This window comes from Aspergillus puulaauensis, chromosome 2 (genome assembly GCF_016861865.1).
Source record: "Aspergillus puulaauensis MK2 DNA, chromosome 2, nearly complete sequence".
NCBI classification, from domain to species: Eukaryota; Fungi; Ascomycota; class Eurotiomycetes; order Eurotiales; family Aspergillaceae; genus Aspergillus; species Aspergillus puulaauensis.
The window spans coordinates 2874213-2901935 of NC_054858.1; the positions used below are offsets into that span (position 1 = coordinate 2874213).

A 27723-nucleotide genomic window follows, 5' to 3' on the forward strand; every position below is an offset into this window, starting at 1 on the left:
CTATCTTCCTTTTTTTCTTCCTTGACTGGATCCACCGCGCCTCGCTATTACTACTCTTCTTCTCCCCCCATATTCCTGTGTGTTCCTTTTCCCTCCAGCCGGCGAATTCGCGTCCTACAACCTCCCCCCCTCATCCCCTCACCACCGACACGTCCCAAACCGGCCATCACCAACTACGACTCCGCGAACATCCTCATCGCCCATTCCAGGTGGACCGTTTTTAGTACTCGGTCGCTTTCCGTCCGTTCTCAGACGTGATTTCAGGACACTGAAAAATTAGTTACGACTTGCCGACCTGCCCTTTTCTAACGACTCACCCGTCATTCGCTTTAGCCAAAATCGATCCTTCCGCTGTGCTGCTTCTCTCCGGCAGCTAAGGTGCCACTTGCAGCTCGATTGAAACCGCTGCAATCCATTGTTTTAGTTTGGCCATCGCTGGACTTTCGATCTGTGCGAATCTCCAAAAGGGTAGAAAAAGACAACAACAAAAAGACTAGTTAGGGAACATTTCTTCTGCACCTCTATCGCGCCGTACGAATACTTTCGGGGGAGACGGCGACCCCGTACCTGATTCTTCGACAAGTGACACATTCCGGGGGTTCATTTGCAAAACTCACAATCGTGGCGACGGAAAGATGCCTTCACGTTTATCAACTCCCGTTTTAACGGTAGACACTGCGAAGATTCACAAGGTGGATACCGCAAACACACAGAGCCTCCACGGAATGTGGATGGGTGAGTAAAAACTGAAGCGAAACCAAGTGTTATAGAACAACATTTCTGACTTATTTTACAGTATTTTCTAAATGCGCAGACTTCATGGAAGAAGGGCGCCGACTAGAAAACTTAAGCTGGAGGCTTTGGACGCGTGAGACATTTTGCGTGGAACCCGAAAACTCAAGCGATACTTCTGTTTTGCCTTTGCTTCGATCGGAAGCCGCAGATCTGCCCGAGCTTTCTGCCAGCGTTGAATCAGCAGCTTCAGACCAGGCAGAGCGGATAGAGAAGCACATTAAGCGACCCAGAGACTTGGATTATAAGCCTGCTGTTGTTCGCGAGGACTCATATAGCCTCGGCCGAGCAAAGGAGAAGCATCTGACATCTTTGGATCTGGAGCGTATGGTGCTGAACATTAAGGAGAAGAAAAGTCTGGAACCGATCTCACCGGCAGCAACGCTAGCTCAGCCGATTGTTGACATCACACCCCGACCGTCCACGCCTACGCCTACCCCTCCCTCCAACACCACTCTCAAGCGACCGTCATTTGCTTTGAACGATCGACAAAAGCAATCGACCGAATCTTGCTCAACGACCGCTCCAGACGGCAATGACAGTGATGCCGCCAACATGAACCTAAATGGTTCCGACACCAGCGTCTCCTCGTCAGGTATTCTGCCATCCAAACCGCAATTGATCAAGTCTCCCAGCGTCGTCCGCGGCTTCTCCCCATCCCAGATCTCTTCCTCGTACCGGTCGCAGGCGAGACTCTCGAGCGACTCGGGTACCACCAAAACCCAAGTTCCAGCCAAACTGTCTCCTTTGAAGAAAAAGGGCGGCATGTTCACCCTTGGTGGCTCTTCTGGTGATGACGATGAGAGTTCTTTTGAGGATCGCATGATGCATGCTCCTCGCCACAGCTCGCTCTCAGATCAACTTGAGAAAAGACCGGGCAGCAATCTCAATCCCAAAAACAAAGTCACGACATTCAAGGACCAGGCCGCGGATCTTAAATCGATGAGGGATCGTCGTAACAGCAACGATGAGGATGCGATCGAGACGGACGACGACATTTCGGAGAGTGCCATCGACGATGACGAAGATTCAGATTGGGAAGACTCGGTTACTGAGAGCGGCCGCTCGAGCGTTGAAGAGAAGGGCGGCATGTTCCAACGGGTCGATTCGCGACCCAATTTGGTTTCTCGTCGCTCACTTTTGACGATGATGATGCACCAACCCTTGAAAATGGGCCATGCATCTCGATCTACCCCCGCCCTACAGCGCTCGCGCCTTACTTCGCCTAACGGCCCTTCTATCCCGGCATCACCCCCCGAGGACGACGAAGAGAGCCTGACAATGAAGGGACCTGGTGTTCCGCGTTCAAAGCCGATCGTCATGAAGCCTACCCCGGAGTCTGTCGCGCATTCACCCCGAACGACCCGCCGAAACATGTTGGCTACGGAATTGACAGAATCCCTTCGTCGCCATCTCTTATGGGAGCGACAACAAAAGAGTGCGACCGCGAATGCATTTAAACGGAGGCATACGGCCCATGACATGGCGAACTTAAAAGAATATCCTGGGCCTCAAAGCCAGCAGCAGCAGCAGGAAAAACCGGTGGCCGCCTCGAACGGGGTAGCGCAGAGCACGGAGAAAGATGTTGCAAAGACCGGTTCTTGGAATCACACTACTGATTATGGGCCTTGGGAGTACCACGCAAAGGGATGGTAGTCCGAATTCAAACGCACGCCTCACGAACAAGCATCAAATTCTTCTCTTCACTCCCCTTTTGATTATGATACCCGATTTTGACAAATCTCCTGTTTACTTTTCCAGACATGCTGCTTGTCATCCTTTGTCACACGTACCAATCACGACTGCATTGCATTTTGGGCGCACCTAGGGATTATATGGCTGTTATTTCTGACTTTGTCTCATTTGGGGTTCGCTTAATTCTTGATTTTGCGATCCTTTTTTTGTTTTATTTTATTTTCCGCGCTTGTCCGATACTGCATGGTGGCTGTCTCGTTTCTGCGCACTATACACATACTCTGGGCACCTCTTACTGAGGAAGCCTCTATTACGAATAATCTTCTTGTACAGACGATTTTCTATTTGATACGGATACAGGGGTACACATGGGATTTCGTTTCCTTTATTTCATTATGACAAAAAGAGTTGGAGGCTTATGGATGTTATCATGGCGACTTTAGCGCTGTTACTGTTTTCATTTCCGAAGCAGGGAAGCAACTCTAATATCGTGTCTTCCTCTAATACCGTGTCTTTGTTGTAAAAAGATACCACCTTGTGTTTTCAAACACATGTTTTGCATGGCTGGTGGCATGCCATGTACGCTAATGAATCCTGGAAAGACTACAAAAAATGAAAAACCGAGCAGAACTTGGAATATCACTTTGCCTAGTAGTAGTGGTACTTGTAGAGATGAGGAATCTTGTAGTCAGTACTTTGTAGACGCTGCACAAAGCGAACCGACGCATGGACACGTAAGAAAGCAGGCCAATGCGCAAAGAGGGCGTTCAAAAGAACCAGGATCTTCGAGATCTAGAACCGCAGCACTGATCCATCACATGCAAACCCATCCATGATCATGATTTCAATAGCTGCTCACCTCAACGTCTCGACTGCGTCGGTGCGTCCAGGCTCTTTGTCTGCAAGACTGCAACCCCTCCACGATCTGCCGCAGCCGCACCCTACACCCGTGCAAATAATATTAATTCAAATAGCAATCCAAGCCAAGGAACGCCCAAAGTACCTTGTCCAAAGCCAAGTCGTATACTCAGACGCCTTGCACCGTTTAACTTTTCCGGAGTAGCTGAAGTAGTGTAGTGTTGTACAGGGTATACAGTATACAGTAAATATTAAGACGGAATACCGCCACCACTGCCGTCAGTCCGTCAGTCCGTCAGTCAGGAGTCACTCAGTCCATCCGTCCAGCTGGACAAAACGTGGACAAACGAGCGGGGAAATACAATCACAATTACCAAAAAAAGGGAGTGGAATTATTTGGATCTTGGATCTTGGGCGAATCTCACGGAAGAGGGATGCTGGCGATGTGTTTCGCTGGAGGGGCCAGCCGCCTGCGACCTGAAGACAGTGAGTTGACAGTGACCTCGTTATGAGCGTTGAGGCGGCGGGCTTCCAAAGGATTGCAATGGAATTGAATGGAATAGGGACAGGGGGATGGATGTGTTGGGTTCATTTGTTGTGGTGGTGTTCATGGTTAGGTCATTATTATGTGGTGTTACTACTGTACTTAAATTATACTCGGGTAATATGGAGAGAGCCTCGATTGACCTTCCCTCGTCTTTCATCAAGGTGTCACTGTCAACCAACGCCAACTGAGTGCCGCGCCAGTTCCCGAACGCGGGGCAGCCAGAACACCGTGTCGTAATCCGGGGTAGAGTTGCAGAGTTACTGCCAAAGAAGCTCTACTTTGTTACTACATAATACTCGGTTGAGGGATCACGAGGCCATGAGTGGAGATGACGTAGTTCCCCGACCACTCAGTACGATGTTTTGCGGCACCGCAATCTGATCAAAATCAAATCAGTGGTAACCGGTAACTGGTAAGTTCAGATCGAATATTCGACGGCCCAAAAGGAAGAGCGGAAAAAACTCTTGCAATCACGGGACTCAACCTTCGATTCCTGCTCTAGAATCCTGATTCGCGACCGTTCCTGAATTTTCCGACGTCAAAGTCTGGACCGCCGCCCCCGGTTACTCGATCAGAATGCCGGTCACTCCCAACCGGGAAACTTGCCTGGCCGGGACTGCGGTGCGCGGGGTGCAGAGCTCCGACTCTGCCCGGGAGAAAACGGTTTGGAGGCGGATCTCAGCTGTGGCTGGTGAGCGCCTTTCCAGGTGGCCAATGGGAGTGCGGGCCATGAGTAAAAGGATGTCAACTGCGGGTCGAGGCCGAGACGATGATAGGTCCACCGAGCTGCTGAAACGTGGGTCGATATTTACAGATGTTATACCATAACGCCGTATCTTTGTGACGGACTTAGTTTACTCTCTAGTTGGTTAGTACGATTAGTTTACTATATCTGGCTGTGGTGTTCGAGGAAGAGAATGAGATTTGAGAAATAACTAAACATGTCGCCCATCAAGCAGCAAGACTCGAATCACAGAGCTAACAATCGCGGAAGAACCTATGAAGAATGCGAATGGGTTCAATATCTGTATCTGGCGATTCCTTAGCCATCTTTAGTATTTCGACCCCGAATCTTTCACCTAATGGTTTGAACTTCTCGAATTGGATTTCCCTTCTCAGCTGCCGCGCATCTTGACTCGGCATATCTTCGAACTTTTTGTCGATGCTGATGCAAGGAAGGTCGGCTGGAAGCCTGTTCTCTGCAATGAGTTTCTCGCGGAGCTGCGCAGTCTCGATCACGCGATTTTTGTAGCGACCACGGCCCATGAGCCCATCCCAGGCGGCTTGGAATTCGGGCCGGAGGTGTCGAGAGAACGTGGTCTCTTCCTCCTTGATACGATCAACCATGAACATCCATAGGAGCGCAAGGTCGTCGTTATGACGGAACATATCGCGACAGAGCAGTCGGATTACGGCCTCAGTAAACGAAGCGGGCCGCAAGATCTTGACTGGATGCAACCCAGGCCGGTCTATCATGACTAGATTGGGGTCCCCAGGAGCAGGAGGGCCTGTCTCTATCTCTGCAAGCCAGGGCGCAATTTCACTCTGGCACAGAAGTGTAAGCACCCCGTCGTTGTCCTTGTAGTGAAAATGCGCGGCGCCTACAGGATGTGTCCGGTTTTTCGAATCCAGATCGGGTCTCCTTGAATTCCGAGCAGTAGCCCTCCAAATGGGTGCCCTCCAAATGGGCGCTGTCTTGGTCCTGAAAGGTACAAACTCGGTGTTGGTGTACCCGTCAGCGTCAAGCTCCTCATCTACGAAGACTTGATACCAGTCTTGCTTGAATTCAATGCATTTCGGGTCCTCGCAGCGGGGAGCCCCATTGGCTTCTAAGACGCTAATGGCATATTCAATTTTGCAATCAGGGATCGCAAACTCGGTTTCCTTGAATCCCATCTTCTCCCCCTTCGTCCACGAATCGATGTTCTCCCAGCCCCATTGGACGTATCCGCATTTGGCGCCATCCAATATCTGAGCCACACAAGCTGCAACTCGAGGTCCACCAACTAGTTTGGAAGACATGATGAGTGAGTTTCCTATGTAGATAACTAACTTGGACTTGGACTTGGACTTGGAGATCCTTGTGCAGTGAGTTGGTGGACACTTCTAGAGGGAGCTGTGTCCGGTTTATATCTTTCCATTAGGGTTACGCTAGTGAAGGTGCCGCTTTATTACATCTTGTTCTCTCACCAAGTGCTTCTCACGATCTCCTTGTGACGCAAAAGAAATTTAAAAAAGAAATCCATCATAAATGGAAATGCATGCCTTAGTGAAGATCCTTCCTGCCAGTTGAACAACCAACAAGCACATTCCTTTGATGAGTGGAAGTGACTTCTAAACGCAAGGAATGTCTGGAAGAGACAAAAGAAAGCGAAAGGTCTATTCAGGAATCTCAAAGACAAAGCATCGAGAATAGCCAACCGATCGCAGAATCGCCAGTTCAATTGTTTGTCGCTGTTCGTATGAAAGATCAAAGGAAGCCATTATCTGCCGTGCTAATGTAACCATCCTCATCGGGAGGCCCCACGTATGTCGACAAAGTATCGGAACCAAGTAGAGCCAGAATAATGCATAGTCTTCAAGGGTCCCCCATGGTATGTTAGGGAGAGCGTTAGAGACTTGCAAGGAGCCGGGTGAAAAGAACATCGGCTTGACGACTATCAGTACAAGTAGAGTGAGGCCGGGATGGCGCGACGCGGAAACACCAACCTCTGTTTCGCCAAATAGGTGGACCCGAAGCCCGTTCCGGGGACAGAAGAACAGTGTCAACTGCTGTTGATTAAAGCATTCTCCGAAAGTCGGGATGTCCATCAAGTCGCGGGCGACAGCGAGCGCATCGAAATGCACGTACAAAAGAAGTTCCTATGTATGGACTGATGTCAGGTACTCTATACACCAACAATACATCTAGAAGAAAAGGTTGCGACGAACGTCTCCCTGTAAGAACGGCCTTGTAGGAGCGAGGTTATGCCTTCTGGCAACAAGGGCAAAAGCAAGTATATGGGTGTCGGGAGGGATGATTTGGGACATGAAATCGATGAAGCAGTACGCTGTCTCATAATGGCTCCTGTGTGAAGACATATAGACAGATGACGTTGAATGTTTTCCAGAAACAGTCAACAAGGCAGTACATACGAGCTTCTAGAAACATACGGCCTTCATAAGTCTTAAAAGTGATTCATTACTGTCGTCGCCAGCGAAAGATAAACTAAGACAGGACTGTTTGTATACAAACCCTTTCTACCAGAACTCCCGCTTGCTCTGACACGGCGCAAACGGTGGTGGCCAGGTTCCAGACAAGGGAACTCATGAACTGGTCGAATTACAGTCCTTCTTCGATCGCTTGGTAGAATTCGTTTGATCAAAAACACCAGACGATCGGCTTGCCGGTGATTGATTTTGGCGTTTGGTTTCAATGTCTAATTATCCCAATTATAGCAGCCCTACTATTCCTCTACGAGAAAGCATGTTTACTACGATGACTATCTTCCACATTTCCAGGATCCTGATGTACTCATATATACTGTTTACTATAGACATGGAAAGATGCTGAAGCAAGATAGTAGAACCTTGGTAAGAGGAAGAATGGAGATATCTTAAAGAAAAGAAAGTAAGCATTCAAGCTAACTATTACTACACAATTATGCTTGGGTACTTTTTGTTAGAGATACGCAGTCAGGGCGATGCACCTTTTGTTAGCAGATGTAGCAGCGCATCAAAAGCCACACCGAGTACAGGATTACGCTCTGCCGCCTTCGTCACTCCTGGAAATGGGTCGAACTGGTCATCGGTCGGAATATGAGGCAGATCCTTTGGGAGACGACGCTCTGCAATCAGCCTCTCACGCAGTTGGGCTGTTCCATGAAGCAGCTTTCCGGTCAGCAAGTCATCCCAGACATGCCCGAACTCCTCGGACTGCAGTTTTATAGAGCCTTCCTTGTCTCTGCGCTTTAGCGAAAATATCATAGGAAACCACATGGTGTAAGCAAACCTATGCAGATCCCGACACAGCAGCCATATCAGGGACTCGACGAACGATTCCCGGTTTAGCATCTGCACAGCGTAATAGTCAATCCATGGGCCTGATGGCCCGTCATCTGCCCTGGCTGGGAACCTAGAGTCATGAGATGTTGTTAGATGGGGATCATTAGCAGCAGGAGGGCCGGGCTTTAGCTCTGACAGCCAGGGCATCATTTCACCCTGGCGCATAAGCGTGATAACGACGTGGGAACCAGGGCCCAAAAGACCAAAAATCTCCTCGCAGTCTTGGTTGAAAACAGCGTCTGGATCAGAGTCTGGGCCCCGGTGGAAATGCGCAACACCAACACAATGCTGTCGATCTGGTGCATTGAGCCCGAAAGCTGGGTTTAGGCGTCGTGCCCCATGCTCTTGACGTACTTTGTCCATGTAAAGCATGCGCTGTTCTTCCAACTCTATGCATTTTGGTTTGGTGCAAACGGGGAATCCTGCAACGTTCTCCAGGGCATTGATAGCATCTTGGATCTGTCTATCATTGATCACGAATATAAGCTCTTGGACTTTCATTTTCCCAAGTCTATCGTACTGGAATAGACTGAAGGGCTGATGGCCCCAGGCGATACTTCCAACCCCTGATTCATCCAGGATTTGAGCCACATGAGCTGTGAGTTTGGCACAAGTAGCCGGCTCTGGAGACGGCCATGAAGGCATGGTAGGCATATTTCAGCAAAACTAAAGAATACTTAGACTAGTCTTGATTGAGAGAGTCTGTTGAGTAGTGCTTGGGTATCCAAATTCGGAGTGTGGTTGTAGCAGGTGACTTTATATCTTTCCGCTACGGCCTTGCAAAAAGAGAACCATCATCTTCAGTGTTGAGGAGACTTTGTTGGTATTATATTATAAAGAAGGACAGTGAAAAAAATGCATTCTAGGATTATTGTAGAAAGAACCAACAAAGCAAACGCAAAGTGGCAGTGACAAAGAAAACAAGAACTCAAGAACCCGAATAAAAGCTCTTTTACATTCACAGCCTACAACCGGTGACTCCGAAAGGCTATTACCGCAAGAAGAGCTACCTCCTGGTCCAGGGTTTGTATGCCGATATTAATAGTAGCCAGTGGCACTGCTTCTGTTATCATATCGCTTCCGTGGGTGTTGAGAGCTCTCCAAGCAAAACCGGCCTCCGTCAATAGGAGGCACTGCAATGTAGCATAGGGCAGTCGAAACTGACGGTCGGCCGCAGCCTGTCTTGCGCTGAGCAGTCCATCAGCATTAACTGGAACTTGACTGACCTAAAGGACCTGATATCAGTACACCGTGCATGATAACATGGTGGGGGGCCAAGGGACTGACATCATTCCTGGTGAGTATACGAATAGAAACGCCACTAGGGATACATCTGAGGTGCAGGCTAAAATCGTAATCTCGGAAAAAGGAAGGAGAGGAGTCTAATAAATGATTGATCGTCATTTCCTTAACTGAAGTTGCGTTGAAGCCGGGTATGTCGACATAGATTTCGAGAACCTGGACAGGGCATCATGTTAGCCCAGTTAGATCATTAGATAGTCAAAATCCTGACGAACATACGTATCCATTAAACCGGTGTGAGATATCCATTTCCTGACAGTGGGAAGCAATTGCAAAATCCCCCATGATGAGTACGTTGCAGGGGTGCAAGAATTGTGACTGTGCTAAGAACTCAAGAACAAAGTGGGCAGTTTCTTTGACGCTCCCAAAGTGAGCCATAACGAAATGCTAAGTAAACCAAGCTAATATATTGACAGTGATTATGAAAAGAGGCAGTGTCCTCCAGCTTCTCCCCACCGGGGACGACAAGCTAGCTGCATCTTTTATAAACATGAAGTTGGTCGATTTCTTAGCATTTTCAGTACCAGGGAACCCAAGGCTAGAAAAGCTATATTATACTGTTGTTTGTCCACAAACGTTCTTCTTACTGTGTCACCGGATTGAAACCCCTGGGGAACGCTTCAACAGCCACCCGCGCAGTGATGTGGCCTGGCCATGAGTTCTAGAAGCTGCCTGCAAAGCCTACCAGGGTATACATATGGGAACTCACATCATGTCTCTGTTTCATTGTTGAAATGGCGCAACGGTGGTAGTTTTGCCCAGGAACCAGTCACCCATAATGGAGGGCGAGACTGCCAGCGTATTGGCCATCGCAGCGAGGCTGGACACCAACAGCTGGACAATCGGCTTGCCGGTGATTTCATTCTAGACCCAAACGCAGTGAGCTCGGAGCGGGCTGGCTCTATAACTAGAGTGACTGGCTGGGAGTTAGGGCTTCGCAGATCATCTGCAGTGCGATCCCTGTCACCGCATGGGAGACGCTCTGACATCCACGTTCTGCAGCCCTTTAGGCTCCAGGGCTGAGGCTTGTATTTTCGGTGGGAAGACCGCTGTTTCTGTTCTCTGTTACGGTAGGTGGCGCCTTTGTGTAACCACATCAAATTACGGTGGGGTGGATTGAACTTGTTTGAGGACAATCACAGCAGAAGAGAGGCTGAGGATCGTTAGCCGCATACTCACCACGGCACTTGCTGGCTGGGTAGGCGACGTATCGTCAAACAGACCAACAAACTCTTTAGAGATTAATCCTGCCTTCTCGGTTTCTTGGCCGGTATCCCCGTGGGCCAGATCTTTCTCCTGGTGTGTTTGTGTGTGGACCTGTAGACATCAACGATGATGACGCATAAGGCATACAGATGGACTGGACTGTGATTGTATGAATCAGTATTTTCATTCTGTCAGCATTGACTCAAGGCCCTCATTAGATTCCAGCCTTTTATCAAATGATGTGTATCAAAATTCTTCTTCTAATACTGGGATGAGGCAGGCCTGCACCACAAGCGGATATCGCTGCTATTCGACGTTACAGACCGGCGGCATCTACCGATGTACACTTATCCACCCTTATTCGAGCCAAAGCTGGCTAGTACTGTGGATTGAGCAGGAAGCAGGGAGCAGGACTACCAGTCTCGGACGAATTCCCAGCATCTTAATAGATCTCTTTCCGCCCCGTCCACCCACAGCAGTAAAGCTTCATAACAACCAAGCAGACAAGACTAGCAGCATAGCTAGCAATGCTAAACACAATCAAGCCCCAGTACTCGCCACTGCACTGCGTCGAATATAGGGCCAACCTGGATTCCACAGAAGAAGGCGAGGAAGGAGTAGACACGAGAGTCGCTGCAGTTCGTTCTCGTCGACATATGCCTGGAAGATCCCCAGGCTGTTCATCAAGAGATGATTACCTGGAAATCTTCCAACACACTTAAAAGATAATCTTGAGTTAAACATAATCTTGAGTGGTTGTGTCGGATGCTTCAATTCACGACTGCTGACAGACACCAGCAGCTGCACGCCAGTTCTCCGGCTCTGGCCACGAAAACAGGGTATATACATTGAGCCTTGCTATGACAGTCCGGATCATAGTCTGGATCTTCCTCGCAGAAGGAAACTTCGTACTAAACGAATCCAACAACTCCACCGCCAGCTCCAGGCCCGCAATCGCCCTGCTCTGGTCCCTTGCCAACGAGAGACTGTCGTCTGCTAATGCGGCAGTAGAGGTATACATAAGAGACAGTGTCGAGTTGAAGACAGCCACGAGATTGAGCCAGTTGTAAGCAAAGCGGCGCTGGCGGTGGAGGTTGATTGCCTGCCGGATCGCCATGTCGGATGCTTCTGCGAGGATTTTCATTTTCGAGACGTCTAGCACTGGGCTTAGAGGCGAGGGCCGGTAGAGCATGATGACGTGGGTGTAGTAGTTCAGGTCGAACCAGCTGGTGCAGAGATGAGGCACTTTGGACTGGAGATCGGGCAAGGGGAAGGGCATGCTCCGGCGCCACTCGACCAGGCGTTTGTGGAGCTGCTGGATAGTTTGGTCTCTTGCTTCGAGGCTCTGGCGCTCGCTGTACTTTGAAGAGTGGATCTGGCTGCCAATGTCGCTGGCGATCTTGCGTAGGGCGAGGATGTGCAGTGGGACGGCCATGGTGGATGGCTCGAGATTGCTGGAGGGGGTGATTGCGTCGGGGTTTATGTTTTTATCTTCGGCATCGGCAAATGGCTAAAAAGTTAGTACTGATTTGGATATAAAGTATAGGTATTAAAAGTAGACATGCCTCGACTGTTATGTCGTCGTCTTGGATAGCAAAGGGCCGTCCTAAAGCCAATGATACGACACTGGGGATATTAGTTATGTCCTCTCACATAAAGGTAGAAGAGATACCGATCCATCATATACAGAGAGAAGAATATCCGCTTCTGCTGCTCAGCGACGTCGACTGCCAGAGTCTGGTATACTTCGTCGGTGTGCAGCCCCATCCCCGTTGCCATGCGAGCAGCCACGCCCACTAAGAACCACGTATCTATTTAGATTAGGAACAAAAAGTCGAAGTATTTACTGGTAGTCACATACTGGGCCCGATTTTATTAAAAAAAGAATAAGAAACCTGCAGCATCAGAACCTCCAGGCCGGCCTATCCGAGTCATTAGCCACGTCAGTCAGAGATATAAACCACCCACCAAGTCGCCGCACCCCATTGCCGGCTCAAAGTAAAACATGGCCTTGTTAAAAAACCGCACGGGCTCACTCTCATCCATCAAAGAGACGGAGCAATACGTCGTCGACCCAATCGCCAGTATCATCCATACCCTGAACTGCCACAGCGGAGACTGGGCCAGGGGATCCAGCGGATCAGCAAAGATCCTCCAGAGGACCTCTTCAACGTCGGTCTTTCGGATTATCGGATACAGGGTGTGCGAGTGTGCAAAGTAGAATTCCAAGAGGTAGCTGATATGGCCCGGGTCCAGCAAAGCGAGCTCCATTGCATCTGCGTCCTCGCAGTCTTCCAGTTCAACAGGCGGGTTCCCGTTCCCGAATAGCGAATTCAAGGGCAGCGGACTGGTGAGTGAAGTGTTCATCTCGAAGAAGATCGGATTGATATTCAACACGGGGTCCATGTCGCAGTCTGGATCTTGACGGGGCGCGTCGCTGTCTTCGCTGTTCTCGCCCGCAAAGACAAAGCCATCCTGGTCTGGCGACAACCGGCGAAGAACCGTCTGGGTAAGTTTGGCAAACGAAAGCCCTGAAGAGGATCCGAGATAGCGTTCTGCTGCTGCCTCCAGCGACAGCAGTCGCAGCTCTTCTGATAGGTTGTCCGGCTTCTGCCTGGGAGGTATCACCATGTCCACAGGCTGCACAAGAGGCGGCGAGTTGTTTGCGACATGTTCGGAGGCCACAAACTCATCGACTAGTGGGATATCAACGGCATCTTGGTCCCAGGGATGCGACACCGGGTCGTTTTGTGAATCCTGGGGCGTCAGCGAAGACGCGAGCTGCTGCTCCAGCTCTTTGACTCGGCGCTCTAGGTCGCGTACGTAGCTGTGCCATTATATTAGAACAGTGTATATTAGTAGTCAAGATAAACTTACGCAACTGGATAAGATGCTACCGGCGCCTCCTCGTCGAGAAAGCTGCACGAGACCTTGGCGCGTTTACAGGCATGACACTGGGGCAAGGTCTTGTCGCAGCGTTTTTTCCTGCGATAGCATCGCTTGCAGGAGTTCTCTGCCCTCGCAGTGAGTTCCGGCATTATTACTATGAAGAAACAGGCGTATGAGAGGGGAGGTACGGAGTATGAGGAGTGTTATCTGGTGAAGGCATCCGTTATCAAGGTTGAAGGAGAATACACATGGACTCCCCACACTTCGACCCCAAGGTGCGGGGAATGAGCTGCTAACTTCCAATCGGAATGGAGGGCATTATCTATGACAGTCTTATCTGTTGGCTTAAGATATCGTCTCCATCTGTAGTCCAGCTATCTGGTGGGCATCTCCACCTGGGGTTGACGTTGCCAGGATAACAGGCACTACGCAGCAATAGTCCATGTACTAATAGTCCATGCAGCCAACTTATGGGGGAATGGAAAGACCTCCAAATCTTCAATGAGAATATCCATAAACGTCATGATCATGCTCCATTCCGACTTTGGAATTGCGCTGTCGGACGGTCCGAAACATGCAGCAATGTACAAATAAATACCTACAAGCTGTATACACTTAATCTTCGTCTCAAACCTCCATTGCTAATTTACACTCCAAAATGTCTCCAAACGGCCAATCCTTCCTCCTCGACCCCGAGAAACGCACAGGCCCAACCCGGTTCTCCCACGCCCGCGTCGTGCAGCCCTCCACGCACCACACAGTCTACGTCTCCGGAATCGCCGCAGTCAGCCCTGATGGAACCTACGAGGGGGTGACTGAAAACACCGACGGCACATTCACAATCGACGTGCGGCAGCAGACAGCTGCTATTCTGCGCAGAATCGACAGCATCATCCAGGGTGCGTCCGAGGGGAAGGCGAATCTGTACAACATCGTCGACACGACCGTCTACATCTTGGATATGAAGACACAGTATGCGGGCATGAATGAGGAGTGGAATAAGGTCTGGTCGGACCGGGCGAGTGCGCCTAGTCGCGCGACGATTGGGGTCAGAGAACTGCCTGATCCGCGCTTTGCGGTGGAAATCAAGGCGACGGCGGTTTATGAGAGTTAGGGCTGGATGAGTCGGTCTCTCCGATATAAATACTTCAAGCTTGAATACAACTAAATCCAGCAATGAACTATTTTTATGTTATTCTCACTATGCCTCACGATCCCACTGGCATTCAATACTACAAACTCTACGACTTCACCTTCCACAATGGCGACACTCTCCCCCTCCGCCTGGCGTATCGCGAGTTCAACGTAGATAGCAAGAAAACAGCACTCATCCCAACCTGCTTCCGCGGGCGCATCAACACTACACTGAACTTCGTCACTGGCGCACTCTGTGACTACCGAGTCATCGTGGTAGCCCTCCTCGGCAACGGCGAGTCGTCGAGTCCTTCAAACACGCCCGATTTCCCCTCGACCATCGACTACCAGGACTGCGTCCGGGCCCAATACAAACTTGTCACCGAGCATCTAGGTATCTCAGCGCTGGATGTTGTGGTTGGATTCTCCATGAGCGGGCAGTGTACATATCATTGGGCAGCCATGTACCCGGAGATGGTTCGAAACGCTGTGGTTATATGTTCGTCTGCGAGAACCAGTCTACACAACTATCAGTTTCTGGAGGGCCCAAAGGCTGCTCTTGTTCATTCCGTTGATTACAACAGTTCTTCTGTTCAAAACGCACAGCCCATTCGCGGTCTCCATGCGTTCGGAAGAGCGTATTCCGCGTGGTTGACCAGCGCCGAATGGTTCGAGAGGCGGCTTTTCGAGAAACAGGGATTCAACTCGCTGGCAGAATGGTCTGAAGCTGTAGGCGGGAAGAATTACGAGGACTGGCATCCTGGAGATCTGTTGGCGATGTTGGGGATGTGGCAGCGGTCGGACATTAGCAAGGGGAGAGCTCTTGAAAGTGCACTGCGCGGGCTGAAAGCAAATATTCTGCTTATGCCTTGTCGTACGGATCAGTATTTCAAGTGGGAGGCAAGTCAGAAGGAGGTTGAATTTCTGCAGCATGGGGAACTGGCAGTGATTCCTTCGGTCTGGGGTCATATTGCCGGAGGGGGGAGTAATGACGAAGATAATGAGTGGATGGACAGGCAGATCAGGCAGTTTCTTAAATAAACTTGTTAAAGACATGCTATACAAGGCTGTCCATAGTACTCAATGACTAACTCAAGTATGCCTGCCCTGATAGATGACAGTATCAGCACGTCGGACTGTCCGACACTCAGCCTCGATAGCAAAGTCACTGAGGGGTCTGTCGGACATCACCAACTGCGTATCCATCGTGGTATATAATCTCATCACTTGCAGGACTCGTCTCAACCGCAGGATCCAACAGCAAGATCAACATGATCAAGACGAACCTGAACCTGGACGACCATTTGGCTCTCTGGGGCGTAGTCCCCAGAAGCTACTTTCTAGGGCTTATTCCCCTGTTTCTCTACCTCATCTACAAGGTAAGCCTCACTCACGTCGTCTTGCACACTTCAATAACCTCCCAGATGACCCTTTCAACCGACATCCCCCATATCAAAGGCCTCCCTGAAATCCCAGGCGCAATTCCAGTCTTCGGCCACCTCCTGAAACTCGGCGACGACCACGCCAGCATCTGTGAGGGCTGGTGGAGGCAATACGGCCACTCAGTCTTCCAGATCAAACTCGGCAACACTCGCGCAGTGGTCGTCAACTCCTTCGAAGACTGCCGCAAGATGCTACTGGGCCACCAAAACGCCATCATCGACCGACCAAAGCTATACACCTTCCACGGCGTCGTCAGCAGCACCCAGGGGTTCACAATCGGCTCCTCACCCTGGGACGACTCGTGCAAGAAAAAGCGCAAGGCATCAGGAACAGCACTGGGGAGACCAGCCCTGCGCAACTACCACCCCATGTTCGATCTGGAAAGCTACTGCATCGTTCGCGACATGTACCGCGATAGCTCGAACGGGGCTATCGAGCTGAATGTTAGACCTTATATCCAGCGGTATGCGCTGAACACGACCTTGACGCTCTGCTATGGGATTCGCATGGACGCCGTGTATGACGACCTCCTGCGCGAGATCCTGCATGTTGGCTCGGCGATCTCGCTGCTGCGTAGCGCGTCGGAGAATCTCCAGGATTATATTCCTGCGCTGCGCTACGTCCCGAATAACGAGAAGAATGCGCGGTCGAAGGAGCTGCGCCAGCGCCGAGACGCATACCTCAACCTGCTGCTAGATAAAGTCCGCGAGATGATCAAGAAGGGCACCGATAAGCCGTGCATTTCCGCGGCTATCCTGAAAGACGAAGAGACGAAGCTCACCGGGGTCGAGGTCTCTTCAATCTGTCTGTCTCTGGTGTCTGGAGGATTCGAGACGATCCCGGGGACATTGACTTCTGCTATTGGGTCGTTGTCTACCCCTGAGGGCCAGGTCTGGCAGGATCGTGCGTATGAGGATATAAAGCGGTATTACCCTGATATCCGCGATGCTTGGACCAGTGCCGTTAGCGAGGAGAAAGTGCCCTATATCAATGCCATCATCAAGGAGGCCGGCCGGTACTACACAGTCAGCGCGATGAGCCTGCCTCGCAAGACAGTGACAGAGGTGAACTGGAACGGGGCAATCATCCCGCCAAAGACAATGATCCTCATTAACGCCCAAGCTGGTAATCATGGTACGTTATACAGTATATCCTGGATACCCCTACCCCTGGCTTACTGGGCTGACTTCAAAATGTTAGACGTCGACCACTTCGGTCCCGACGGCGGAAAGTTTGACCCTGAGCGCTGGCTCAAATCCCTAACCCCCCCAGTAGAGCGCGAAGTCACCAGCCTGCCGCATCTGAGCTTTGGCGCAGGCTCGCGCGCCTGTTCTGGGCAGTACATTGCATCCCGGCTGCTGTATGCGGCGCTGCTTCGGCTCATTTCGACGTACAAGATTGTTGCGAGCGAGGACGCGCCTCCGAACACGGACTATGTTGATTACAACCAGTTTAAAACAGCCCTGGTTGCTATTCCGAGGGACTTCAAGGTCCGGTTGGTTCCTAGGGATGATGGGGTGGCGGCGGAGTGTTTGAGTCGGGCGGAGAGGAGGACTAGGGAGCATTACAAGGAGTGAATGACTTTGGGAAGCAGCATAGTGAGTTAAAACCGTAGTATACTCTATGGTACTTGATTAGTTGTTCTAGAGTCGGAGTTGGGTTATTGTGGCTATCGGGGGGTCCGACACCTACCAACTTCCCCGCTCTTAGTACGCAGGCCGATGATAAATATTGATAAATACATTGTTAACTTCTTGTTGATATAATTACCGCTTTTCTAATCAAAATGTCTCTTGACACCCTCGGGCTGTTCAATGTCAAAGGCCGCGTTGCGCTGGTCACCGGCGGAAGCAGTGGCATAGGGCTCATGATCTCTAGGGTACGAGCCCTATATCTCAACGAGCAAACACAATTAACAACCCGGGATGCTATAGGGCCTGGTATCAAACGGGGCAAAAGTATATCTAGTCGCTCTCCTCAGCGACCCCATATCAGAAACCGTCCGCGAGCTGAATGAATTAGGTCGCTTCGGTGGAAGCGCAGAAGGGTAAGCAAAGCAAGCACTCACCTATACAAGCCATCTACTCAACCCATAATGCAGAATCGCCTGCGACGTCTCATCCAAAGGCGCAATAAAGCACCTCGCCGAAACAATCTCGTCCAAAGAGCCAGCTCTGGACATGCTCATCTCCAACGCCGGAATCCGGCGCGATCCCTCTCGACCATGCGACGTCCTCACTGCACCACTGGCGGAACTCCAGGCCTCGATGTGGTCCATTGATGGTAAGGACTGGGAGGATACGTTCCGGGTGAACACCACCGCGCACTATTTCCTCAGCGTCGCTTTTCTCCCGCTGCTTGCTGCGGCGGCGGATCGAAACCTCGACAGTAACGAAGGCAGGAAAGGTCGTGATGAAGGGCGCGGAGTCGTTGTGGTGACGAGTTCCTGCGCGAGCATGCATAATGCGACGAATGTAGACTTGACGAGCTATGCGTCTAGTAAAGCTGCTACGGATCATCTGGTTAGGTTGTTGGCGGCCAAGTATAACCGGTTCTATGTGCGCGTTGTGGGCATCAATCCGGGCTGTGAGTGCTGTTTATCATCTCTCCTCACTGTTATACTAACTCATCTTGTATAGTCGTTCCTAGCAACATGAACCCTGTGGGCGCGGAGGGGAATATCTTCAGCTCGCTGTTCGACAAGGTCCCGGCCAGGCGGGCAGGCAATGCTGAGGACATTGCTGGGACGGTTTTGTATCTGGTTAGCAAGGCTGGAGTGAGTAACTGCATGGCTCAATCCAGCTTATACTGATTGCATCTTCCAGGCATATGTCGACGGAATCTCGCTTTGTGTCGATGGCGGCCGCATTTTGTTGGCGAATGGACAGGAATGAGGAGAATAGCATTGTTCAGATATGTTCATTGGATATAGTTTTATATTATTATGCTTAGATGGATACCAAATGGACCTAGATACAAATTACTGCCCTAAACGGAAAGTCAGCTCCTCTGCCGATAAAAGTCCGTGTAAGATGCGCCGTCAGGCTCTGTTCTATTACGCCGGCTTACATACAGTAAAGTACTTCGGACTCGTATTGGTAATCACGACGTAGCTGGCATTCGGAGTCGCCGTCGAGGAGGCAGTATTTTGCTGATGGAGGGTTGGAGCTGAGAGTCGAGGCCCGGAGCGATCCCTGCACTGCATGAAGCACGAAGTCAGCAATAATGAGATGCAGGAATGATGCCGATCTGGGGGTCACCGGGTCGATGCGTTGGCAGAAACTAACAGAGTCCTGAGTCCGGAGTAAACCCTGCTAGGTCGCTTGATAATGGCGCTGCTATACCCTCTATAATAAGGGCTTTATTGATAGACACAGAGCACTTCGCGGATGACTGCTATATTCTCGTTCGACCTGGGCCGTGACAGTCCTCGTGTTTTATTTTTATCATGCATTCCTCGTGTCTGCCCTGGGCTCTCGTCAGTTGACGGCGCCATAAGATCTTCACTTAAGATTCACTTAAGGTGTCAATGCGCGGGCGCTCTACAACAAGTGTGTTTACCACTTTCAGTGGTCAGATGGGATAAAAATCAAAGAAATGTTCCATTATTATTACAATTATCCCCAGTATACATTCTTCGTCCACGTATCATCCTTGAATCTTGAGAACCCGGGCTACGAACTCTCAGGGAAACGCCGTTCCCAGCCAACAACAGCCGGCTGCATGGCGCCCAAGAACATCGACGAGTAGTCAGTCGGAGGAACGCCCTTCCTGTCGCCCACGTTGTAGAGCTTCAGGTTGCGCACAATAGTCGCGACAATGACCCCAAGATTGACATATGCGAACTTCTCGCCGATACACCGGTGTCGACCTCCGCCAAACGGGAGATACGGGTTGTTCGTGCCCTTTGACACCGCGCCATAGCCGTAGTCAATTAGCTCTCCACCCTCTTCTTCTTCCTTGCCGGCTTGTTGGTTATCCCAGCGGCGTGGGTTCCAGACGTTTGCGTTGGGGAAGTACTCGTCGCTGAGCGCAGTCGCACCGGGAGAGGCAAGAAGGACATGGCTAGCCGGGACAACGTAGGATGTGCCGGGAACTGGCATTGGGTTTTTCACTTTGCGGAGAATGGAGTGAATGGACAGGTGGACTCGGAGTGTTTCTTTGATGACGCTCTTGTGGAATGGAAGAAGATCAAGGTCTTTGTACTGTAGAGGTTCAAATTGCCCATTGCTATCATGTTTAAGGTTGTCGAGCTGTTCTTGGTAGAGTTCTTCCAGAATCCGAGGTTCCGACGCCAGCCTGAGCAGGACCCAGGCACTGATTGACGAAGACGAGTGTTGGCCGGCCATGAGAAGGGTAATCATCATATGGGCAATCTCCTTGTCTGGTACAGGGGTGCCATTCTTGTACGTAGAGTTCATGAGGTTCCAAAGCATATCGGGAGTTTGTGGCTCGGTTTTCTTGCGTCGGTCATTGATAATATCCATGTATGTTGCTCGTAACTGAGCGTGAGCAATGTCACGCTTGCGGTTCTGCGGAAGCGGTGCCCATGGGAGGATAAAGTTGATTGGAGTAAAACCCTGTTCAAGGTCGTGGAAGAGGTCAGCGAATCCAGTGGTGAGCTTCTTGCGCACTTCCTCCCCTTGAAGTGCGCTACCAGCAGTGAAGATGGTAAGCTCAGCCATGGCCGCCGGTGCGTCAAGCACCCCCGAGTTCCCCTTGAACCGTGGAGATGTCTTGAGGTAGTCCAGAACTTCCGCTTCAATCAATTGGACATGCGATTCGAGTGCGCTTTGGGTGAGGCCGAATTTGATGAACTTCTTCTGCTCCATGAGCTTGGAATTGGGACAATCGTAGACAACGTCAGATCCGAAAACAGGCGTCGTGAGTGGGCCATAGACCTCCTCTGCGTTGACATCCTTGAGCTTTCCGTTGAGGATGAAGTCGTTGCCCTTGATTCCCAGATACACCGTTGTCTTCTTTCCGAGCATCACGAAGGTGAAGATGTCGCCGTACTAGTCATCATCATTAGCTATGCCCATTTGCAATTATTGTGCACAATTACCTTTTCCCTGCAAGAGAAGAAGAAGTTGTAAGGGTTCATTCCGTAAGTGATGGTACTGCCCACGAATGGGAGCCAGTGAAAGACCATTGGAGGCTCATTCTTGTTACGGAAGAGAATCTGACGAGCGACATTCAAGATAATCGTGACAACTACGCTCACAAGGGCGTAGGCACTAAACAGAACTGGCGAGATCATAGTGAAGGCTGCTCAAGGTGCATAGAGAGGGGAGACGAGGCCGAAGAAATAACAGACGGGGCGGCATAAGTAATCTGGCCATGGTGATTGATGGAGCCCCTAGATCGTCTCTGGGTCTCTGGCATGCATTTACTGCAGCCTGGCAAGCTCTTTCAGGCAGTTATTCGGTCTTGCAGAGCATCTGCTGCTGTGGCTGACAATCTTGGCGGGCCGGGAAGCTGCACTCCCGGGTCAGCCCATCAAACGGATGCTCGGACATCCTCGAAACAACGGTCGGACGATGCCAAACATTCATAAGCATTGGATCCTCTGCACAGCCCCTTGGAAGCATTCTAGAGCACGACTCGAAGAAACTGAGGCCGGACCTTATCTTGGACTTATGCAGGAAGGCACCCAGGGAGGCATTTCGTCGTCTTCAAGAGCAGTCTGTCATAGATCTTCCATTCCCCAAGAGATAGAGCTGTTGAGATGTGTCATGACTAGTCTGCATTGAATGACACGCAATGGATATCCAAGGGATGGATGGATAAAGGAAGCGGACACAAACAGAAGTTGAGCTGGTGCCTGGTTGATACCTGAGGCATACTTACAGCCTGAGGCAGCCATCGTATTCCGAAAGAGGCTTAGTGTAGGACCACACCAAGAACGCCACCCAAACTGGAGTCACACTCTGCACCTCACACTGACTCACCTTGACTCATTGCTATTGCTCGGTCGCCTTCCGAGCCCTGTCTATATGTAGTTTCGTGGCTGGAGAGCCATGTCTTAGTGCCAGAAGCTATCGTTCATATTGCCTTACCTAATCAATCCAACCCGAGTGCATTGTTGCCCATAGCTCGTCTATACAGATCTTCCCCGCTAAGCTTGGTACGACACAATGTCTGGCCGTCCGATAACCTCCACCCCCAATGCTGGCAACAGTGTTGGCCAACGTCCAATCTCCCAGACAGAGAGCTCAAACCCGAGAGAATTTCAGATCAACCAACTCAGGCGGCGCTTTCGCCCTACAGAGAGCACCGATGAGTCGGGAATCACATTATCCTTCGGGCTAGTTCCTTCGGATCCAGACTTTCCTTTCGAGCTGGACCGCTTAGAATGTGCTCTACACGTACCCTCGAAGTATCCCGGGCAGGGACGGCCCTCCCTGAAAGTGGATAACCCTGAAATCGGAGCCGCATTCCAGGAGAATGTGTCCAGGGGATTTGACGACATCGTTGATAGCTCGATGAGAATGAGCGGGCGTGGAACCCTCCTCAACTGGATCAATACGCTGGACCGACATCTGGAGAGACTCCTTACCACTACTGAGCGTGGACCAACTCTCAAGTTTGTACAGAACGCCAAGAAGGAAGAGGCTGTTAGCGAACCCTTGGTGAACAATCTGAGCTCACTATCATTGACGCCAGAGCCTAAACCTAAGAGAGTGGTTCCCCCGCCAGTGATTGAGGCCCGTCCAGTTTACACAGCTGAAGAGAGGGCTCAGGCAGAGAAGCGGAGGGCAGTCGAAACAAAACAGCTTGAAGCTCGCCTTGGAAGATTGCCGCTATTCCAGAAAGTTAGAGATGGTTCCTCGTTCATCATACCTATCCAGCCCACAAAGGTCGACCGGCTCCCAATTGCACTTCGGGCAGTCAAAACAGTCAGACTTTCAGTCCCCGCACTGTATCCCCTCGAACCTAGTTCCGTTGAGCTACAAGGGGTTCGTGGGGCCGAGGCGCATTCCGTTGAAGTTGGTTTCTCGCAATGGATCAAGGACCATTCTCAACTAAACCTGGTATCACAAATAAATTACTTAGCTAGCAATATTCATAACTTTGCGAAGACCGTCGTCAAGGAGACCGAGCCGCAGCAGCCCGAGCCCGAGCCCGAGCCCGCAATGCCAGAAGAACCACAGCCCACGGAAACTGCGGATCATTCGATCATAGACGAAGATAAGCCGCATCTTCACGTTATTCAACGGCCCCCGGAATGGACAGTCGGTGGTGGCACGAGTGGCAGCGATGAGACCGATATTTCTACGACTGACGACGACTTTTCAGACGACGAAGAGGACGGTGGTGCACCGGTACCAGATATGCCAGAGCCAACAACTGAGTACGGTGTTGCTCTATCTTTCCCATACCTGGAACTTTATGGAATTGAACTTCTTGAGCTTGTTGGCCTCTATATTACAGTCAAGTGTGACCGATGCAAAGAACAGTTGGATGTAAGGAATATACCCCAGACCAAAGACAGCAGTGGCGCATTGTCGCCGAAGGTGGAGGTCTGCAAGAAATGCTCAAACTCAATGAGTATTGGTAGGTATCCCTCTTCCTGTTATAACTGCGTCCTTTACTCATCCTCCCAGGGTTCCGTCGGTTGTTAATACACCAAAACTCTACGCGTGCGGGATATCTGGACCTGGACGGCTGTACAGTTGTGGATCTTCTCCCTAGGTATGCAGGCAATGGTTTCTTGTGTTATATTATGCTTACGCTCGATTAGTGGGTTCATCCCAACATGTGCAGAGTGTTCAACTCCTTTTCCCGGGCCAGGGATAGTCGCAGTCCGCGGTGAAAGCGCCATGGCCAACTGCCGGCAGTGCCATCGTAAAATGGGTATGCATGATATGTTCCAGCAGATATTGGTAGCTGACTGTCGCAGTTTTCAAACTTCCTGAGGTGAAATTTCTCAGAGTAGGGTCTGCAGCATGTGAGTGTTTATCTTGGAAACAAAGTTAGGAACGAATACTAATATTTGCAGTCACGTCTCGCGAGCGTGCCCCAACAAGGAAGAAGGTGTGTATATTTGTATATTCATAAATGATCAAGCTGACGGTTCATCAAAGCCAAAGGAAATCCTTGGCATCGTAGCAGGCCAAGAATTACCCCGTCGCGGCCGATGCATGCACTATAGCAAAAGCTACCGCTGGTTCAGGTATGTGCCCTTTTCTCTATATACACATGCCAAATCTTACTTACACCCAACAGATTCGGCTGCTGTGCTAAAGTCTTTCCCTGCGACAAGTATGTAAACCCACGCAGGTCTGAATATCCCACAAAACCTAACCAAGACTACTAGATGCCACGACGCAGCTACGGACCATCCAAATGAACACGCTAACCGCATGATCTGGTAAGTATCCAACGAACATGTCTCCTCGCTTGTCTAACGATTATAGTGGCTTCTGTTCTCGCGAGCAAATCTACCGCCCCGAAAACTGCGGGATCTGTCGTGCGTACCTTATCGGGAAAGCAGGAAGCGGATTCTGGGAAGGAGGAAAGGGGACGAGGAATAGAGCCCTGATGAGTAGGAAAGGTATGTACTGCGAGTTCTTACGTTTCTTCATAAAGGTGCTGATGTAGCATTAGACCCGCGGAAATATAAACGGCGCGGAGGGACGAAGCCTGGGAGTGCGAGCTCGTCGAAGAAGAAGTAACTGGAAACAGTCATGGAGAGTCTAGTCGGCTCTTACACACTGTAGCTAGATTATAGCGGAAAGCGGAAATGAAAAAGATCTCCATGAAAGCCTACCACAGTTCACTTCCACTTACTATCAAAGATAGCGAGGTAAGTGAATGTCTAGAGGGTGTGAAGTAGTGAAGCAGCAGATCTGTGAGATTTCTATACTACAAATGGATCCGGTTCTTCTTCTTGGCTTCAAATATTGACTTCCGAGTGAGTGTGCATGGAAACTGTGAAGAAGATGCAATGGCTTCATTCACAGCAGTAGAAGGGGACATGTATAAATATCCCATCCAGGTCTCATAACAACCCAAGGCGCCAGCCACACCAGGTGAACAAGAACCTCAACCGTGAAAGACACGATATCCTACAAAATGTCGTCCGAAAAACCATATAATGGTCCATTCATAGTCCATTCTACGCCTCCAAACGCGCCAGAGCCGTACAAGGAACCTTCCCCCATCGTCCATCCTACAGGACCCTACAATGATGAACCCATTTACCTACCGGAGACCTTCCACTCCACAGCCGAGGGCCAGGACCCTATGCTGCCTCCCTGGCAAGACCCTGACCTCTTCGAAATCTCCATCGGCATCTCCAGGGAAATACAACACTTAAACTGCACAGAATGGACGGTCCTCTTACACAGATTGGACACCGGCATCCACCCAGAGACCAAAATCCCTGCTGTCTACCGAGCCTACTCCGTCGAGTCCGGACCCAAGGATGGCCTCGACGAGGAATACATCAAGCACATTCGCACCGACAGGCCTTTCCCTTCTCTCGATGCCGAGAACAACAACAACAACAACAACAACAGTGCCTACGAGATGCTGATCCCATGCGGGACACTGCACAGGGATGACCTGCCCCTTTTTGACTGGACCTTCTGGGAGACTCGCAGCGGGCCGAATAACTACTTCGTGCTGAGATTCTTGCGCATGCTGGGTGCGTACGGCCTGGTTTGTGAGGATGATATTCTGATGGCCCTCGAAATGTCGGGTCTTGAGAAGAGGTATAATACAGCGGAGATTGAGTGTTTCGAGGGCCTCTTGACTGTGCAAGATGAGAATTATTATCTCGGGCTTTTGGACCATCCTATGAGTAATCAGGTGTTTTTTGGTGATGAGGGGGGGTATTTTTGTTACTGAATAGGGCGGTTGAGTTCTTTTCTTTTTGAATTGTTTGTGAGATTTCTGTTTTCACTATCAAATTGGAAAATTGGGTTTTTTGGTTGAGACTTGGTGCTTGAGTGCTGGTGTTCATGTTAGTTAGGGCTAGGGATTTCTTATTTCTATTCGTACGTTTTCAGTGTCATTATTGGTTACGCGGAGATTCTTTACAGTTACAGTTTCATTTACTAAGGAATGATCTCTCATTAATTTTACGAAAATAATAACATGCTATGCAACAATCATAAAAAAACAGGAAAGTAGAATTAGACAAGATTCCCACGAAGCTCCTGCTCCCTCTCAATAGCTTCGAACAACGACTTGAAATTCCCGGCACCGAATCCAGAGAAGTTGTGACGCTGGATAATCTCCATGAAAACCGTTGGACGGTCCATGAGGTGCTAAAGTCCATCAGCTTACAACCCACTAATGAACTGAATCAGAATCAATTAGGGGCTCACATACCTTGGTGAACAATTGCAGCAGATACCCGTTCTCGTCAAAGTCAATGAGAATGTCTAGAGCACGAATAGTCTCAAAGTCCTCATGCAGCTTCAGCCCAGCCTTCTTCAGCCGGATCTTGATATCCTCGTAGTAAGTATCCGGGACCTTGATGAACTCGACACCGCGCGCCTTGAGGTTTGTGATGTCACGGATGATGTCGTCTGTGAGGAGCGCGATGTGCTGCACACCAGCGCCGTTGTAGAAGTCTACGTATTCCTCGATCTGGGATTGCTTCTTGCCCTTTGCGGGCTCGTTAATGGGCATTTTGACGACTTCGTTGGGCGACGACATGACGATACTCTTTAGGGCGGAGAACTCGCTGTGGGGGTTAGTATGCTAGGTATTTCATAATAATTAAGGCAACGTACGTGCAGATGTCCTTGTCATCGACAGACCAGAAGCGGTGGAATCCGAGGGCTTTCTCATAGCTGTGCTCGTTAGTCTCTGCTTAAGTTTTCAAGGCAAGAAGGACATACTATTCGCAAACCTTATCCATCTCATCCCAGTCCTGGTTGCCAACGCAGTGGTCGATGCGGTTCAGCTGCACATCCGGCAGCATAGCAGAAATGGGGTCCTCAGCACCAGACTCAACCCGATATCCGGGCAGGAATACCCCCCGATACGCACCCCTCTCGATCAGAGTATGCGTTGTCTGTCCATAAGTCTGGATCGTCGCCACCGTCACACGGCCGTTCTCATCTTCTAGCGTCTTAGGGTCCTTCACAGCCTTGGCGCCGTTGGCTACAGCAGCACCGTACACAGCGTCGACAGAGTCAACTTCAAAGGCAACATCTTTTACGCCGTCTCCGTGCTGCTCGAGGTGGTGGTGGATCTCTCTTAGGTGTTCTTGCTCTTCTGGTGAGAAGCGGTCCATCTGGTCTAGGGAGCGGAGGGGCGAGGTCAGGACGAAGGTGATGGTTCCATTGCGGATGACGTGGGAGCAGATGGCGCGCGACTTTGTCTCGAGGCCGCGGTAGGCAACTCGCTTGAAGCCCATGCGGGTGATGTAGTATGAGGCTGCTTGTTTGGCGTTGCCGACGTACCAGTGGACGTGGTCATAGCCGCGGTAGCTGGCAATGGAGGAGGGTAAGCTGGTAGAGGAGGGAGGCTCGGAGATTGCTGAGGGAGCCATATTTGCGTCTAGGACCTATACAAGTGTAGTGTGGCGGTTTGATGGTTGATGGATGATATCTAGTCAGGGGCTGGGGATGACGGCGTTATAAATCCAATGTGCCACCTATAAAGTATATTATGGATATTTACACTTCAGTCACCTCATCCCATGACATATCAGCTCCAAGGCATTATTCATCCTGTTCTTTGACGGCGAAACGTAAAGACCAAAATATCCGGGGGATGGAGACGGATGGAGGCGGATGTTGGGGGCCGGATGGTGTCGGCTATTTCAAAACATCCGGCAGTGCCCGTCAAGT

At 50.4% G+C, this 27723-nt stretch overlaps 12 protein-coding genes across 12 annotated transcripts; 7 read left to right on the forward strand and 5 right to left on the reverse strand.

Annotated features, from left to right (window-relative positions):
- Positions 1 to 635: 635 nt before the first annotated feature.
- On the forward strand, positions 636 to 2448 carry APUU_21164S (uncharacterized protein; the record flags this gene model as incomplete). Its single annotated transcript, XM_041699886.1, has 2 exons — positions 636 to 735; positions 797 to 2448. The coding sequence occupies 2 exons, from the start codon at positions 636 to 638 to the stop codon at positions 2446 to 2448; spliced, it is 1752 nt and encodes a 583-aa protein (XP_041552926.1).
- A 2422-nt stretch (positions 2449 to 4870) lies between these two features.
- Positions 4871 to 5914, reverse strand: APUU_21165A (uncharacterized protein; the record flags this gene model as incomplete). Its single annotated transcript, XM_041699887.1, has 1 exon — positions 4871 to 5914. One exon carries the CDS (start codon positions 5912 to 5914, stop codon positions 4871 to 4873), a length of 1044 nt encoding a protein of 347 aa, XP_041552927.1.
- A 1653-nt stretch (positions 5915 to 7567) lies between these two features.
- On the reverse strand, positions 7568 to 8581 carry APUU_21166A (uncharacterized protein; the record flags this gene model as incomplete). Its single annotated transcript, XM_041699888.1, has 1 exon — positions 7568 to 8581. One exon carries the CDS (start codon positions 8579 to 8581, stop codon positions 7568 to 7570), a length of 1014 nt encoding a protein of 337 aa, XP_041552928.1.
- Positions 8582 to 11219: 2638 nt separating this feature from the next.
- APUU_21167A (uncharacterized protein) lies at positions 11220 to 13482 on the reverse strand (the record flags this gene model as incomplete). The annotated part of the gene is made up of 5 exons (XM_041699889.1): positions 11220 to 11954; positions 12098 to 12255; positions 12306 to 12366; positions 12413 to 13271; positions 13322 to 13482. The coding sequence occupies 5 exons, from the start codon at positions 13480 to 13482 to the stop codon at positions 11220 to 11222; spliced, it is 1974 nt and encodes a 657-aa protein (XP_041552929.1).
- A 509-nt stretch (positions 13483 to 13991) lies between these two features.
- APUU_21168S (RidA family protein) lies at positions 13992 to 14447 on the forward strand (the record flags this gene model as incomplete). Its single annotated transcript, XM_041699890.1, has 1 exon — positions 13992 to 14447. One exon carries the CDS (start codon positions 13992 to 13994, stop codon positions 14445 to 14447), a length of 456 nt encoding a protein of 151 aa, XP_041552930.1.
- Positions 14448 to 14536: 89 nt separating this feature from the next.
- On the forward strand, positions 14537 to 15508 carry APUU_21169S (uncharacterized protein; the record flags this gene model as incomplete). The annotated part of the gene is made up of 1 exon (XM_041699891.1): positions 14537 to 15508. The coding sequence occupies one exon, from the start codon at positions 14537 to 14539 to the stop codon at positions 15506 to 15508; it is 972 nt and encodes a 323-aa protein (XP_041552931.1).
- Positions 15509 to 15738: 230 nt separating this feature from the next.
- Positions 15739 to 17487, forward strand: APUU_21170S (uncharacterized protein; the record flags this gene model as incomplete). Its single annotated transcript, XM_041699892.1, has 3 exons — positions 15739 to 15846; positions 15892 to 17044; positions 17111 to 17487. 3 exons carry the CDS (start codon positions 15739 to 15741, stop codon positions 17485 to 17487), a joined length of 1638 nt encoding a protein of 545 aa, XP_041552932.1.
- A 209-nt stretch (positions 17488 to 17696) lies between these two features.
- On the forward strand, positions 17697 to 18804 carry APUU_21171S (SDR family NAD(P)-dependent oxidoreductase; the record flags this gene model as incomplete). The annotated part of the gene is made up of 5 exons (XM_041699893.1): positions 17697 to 17789; positions 17845 to 17957; positions 18012 to 18496; positions 18550 to 18686; positions 18736 to 18804. 5 exons carry the CDS (start codon positions 17697 to 17699, stop codon positions 18802 to 18804), a joined length of 897 nt encoding a protein of 298 aa, XP_041552933.1.
- Positions 18805 to 19584: 780 nt separating this feature from the next.
- On the reverse strand, positions 19585 to 21170 carry ERG11_1 (cytochrome P450; the record flags this gene model as incomplete). Its single annotated transcript, XM_041699894.1, has 2 exons — positions 19585 to 20925; positions 20976 to 21170. The coding sequence occupies 2 exons, from the start codon at positions 21168 to 21170 to the stop codon at positions 19585 to 19587; spliced, it is 1536 nt and encodes a 511-aa protein (XP_041552934.1).
- Positions 21171 to 22047: 877 nt separating this feature from the next.
- On the forward strand, positions 22048 to 24588 carry APUU_21173S (uncharacterized protein; the record flags this gene model as incomplete). Its single annotated transcript, XM_041699895.1, has 10 exons — positions 22048 to 23467; positions 23518 to 23605; positions 23655 to 23767; positions 23814 to 23861; positions 23913 to 23947; positions 23998 to 24086; positions 24140 to 24175; positions 24231 to 24284; positions 24331 to 24467; positions 24521 to 24588. The coding sequence occupies 10 exons, from the start codon at positions 22048 to 22050 to the stop codon at positions 24586 to 24588; spliced, it is 2088 nt and encodes a 695-aa protein (XP_041552935.1).
- Positions 24589 to 24988: 400 nt separating this feature from the next.
- Positions 24989 to 25765, forward strand: APUU_21174S (uncharacterized protein; the record flags this gene model as incomplete). Its single annotated transcript, XM_041699897.1, has 1 exon — positions 24989 to 25765. One exon carries the CDS (start codon positions 24989 to 24991, stop codon positions 25763 to 25765), a length of 777 nt encoding a protein of 258 aa, XP_041552936.1.
- Positions 25766 to 26052: 287 nt separating this feature from the next.
- APUU_21175A (4-hydroxyphenylpyruvate dioxygenase family protein) lies at positions 26053 to 27422 on the reverse strand (the record flags this gene model as incomplete). The annotated part of the gene is made up of 4 exons (XM_041699898.1): positions 26053 to 26187; positions 26252 to 26609; positions 26659 to 26718; positions 26767 to 27422. 4 exons carry the CDS (start codon positions 27420 to 27422, stop codon positions 26053 to 26055), a joined length of 1209 nt encoding a protein of 402 aa, XP_041552937.1.
- Between the last annotated feature and the right edge of the window lie 301 nt (positions 27423 to 27723).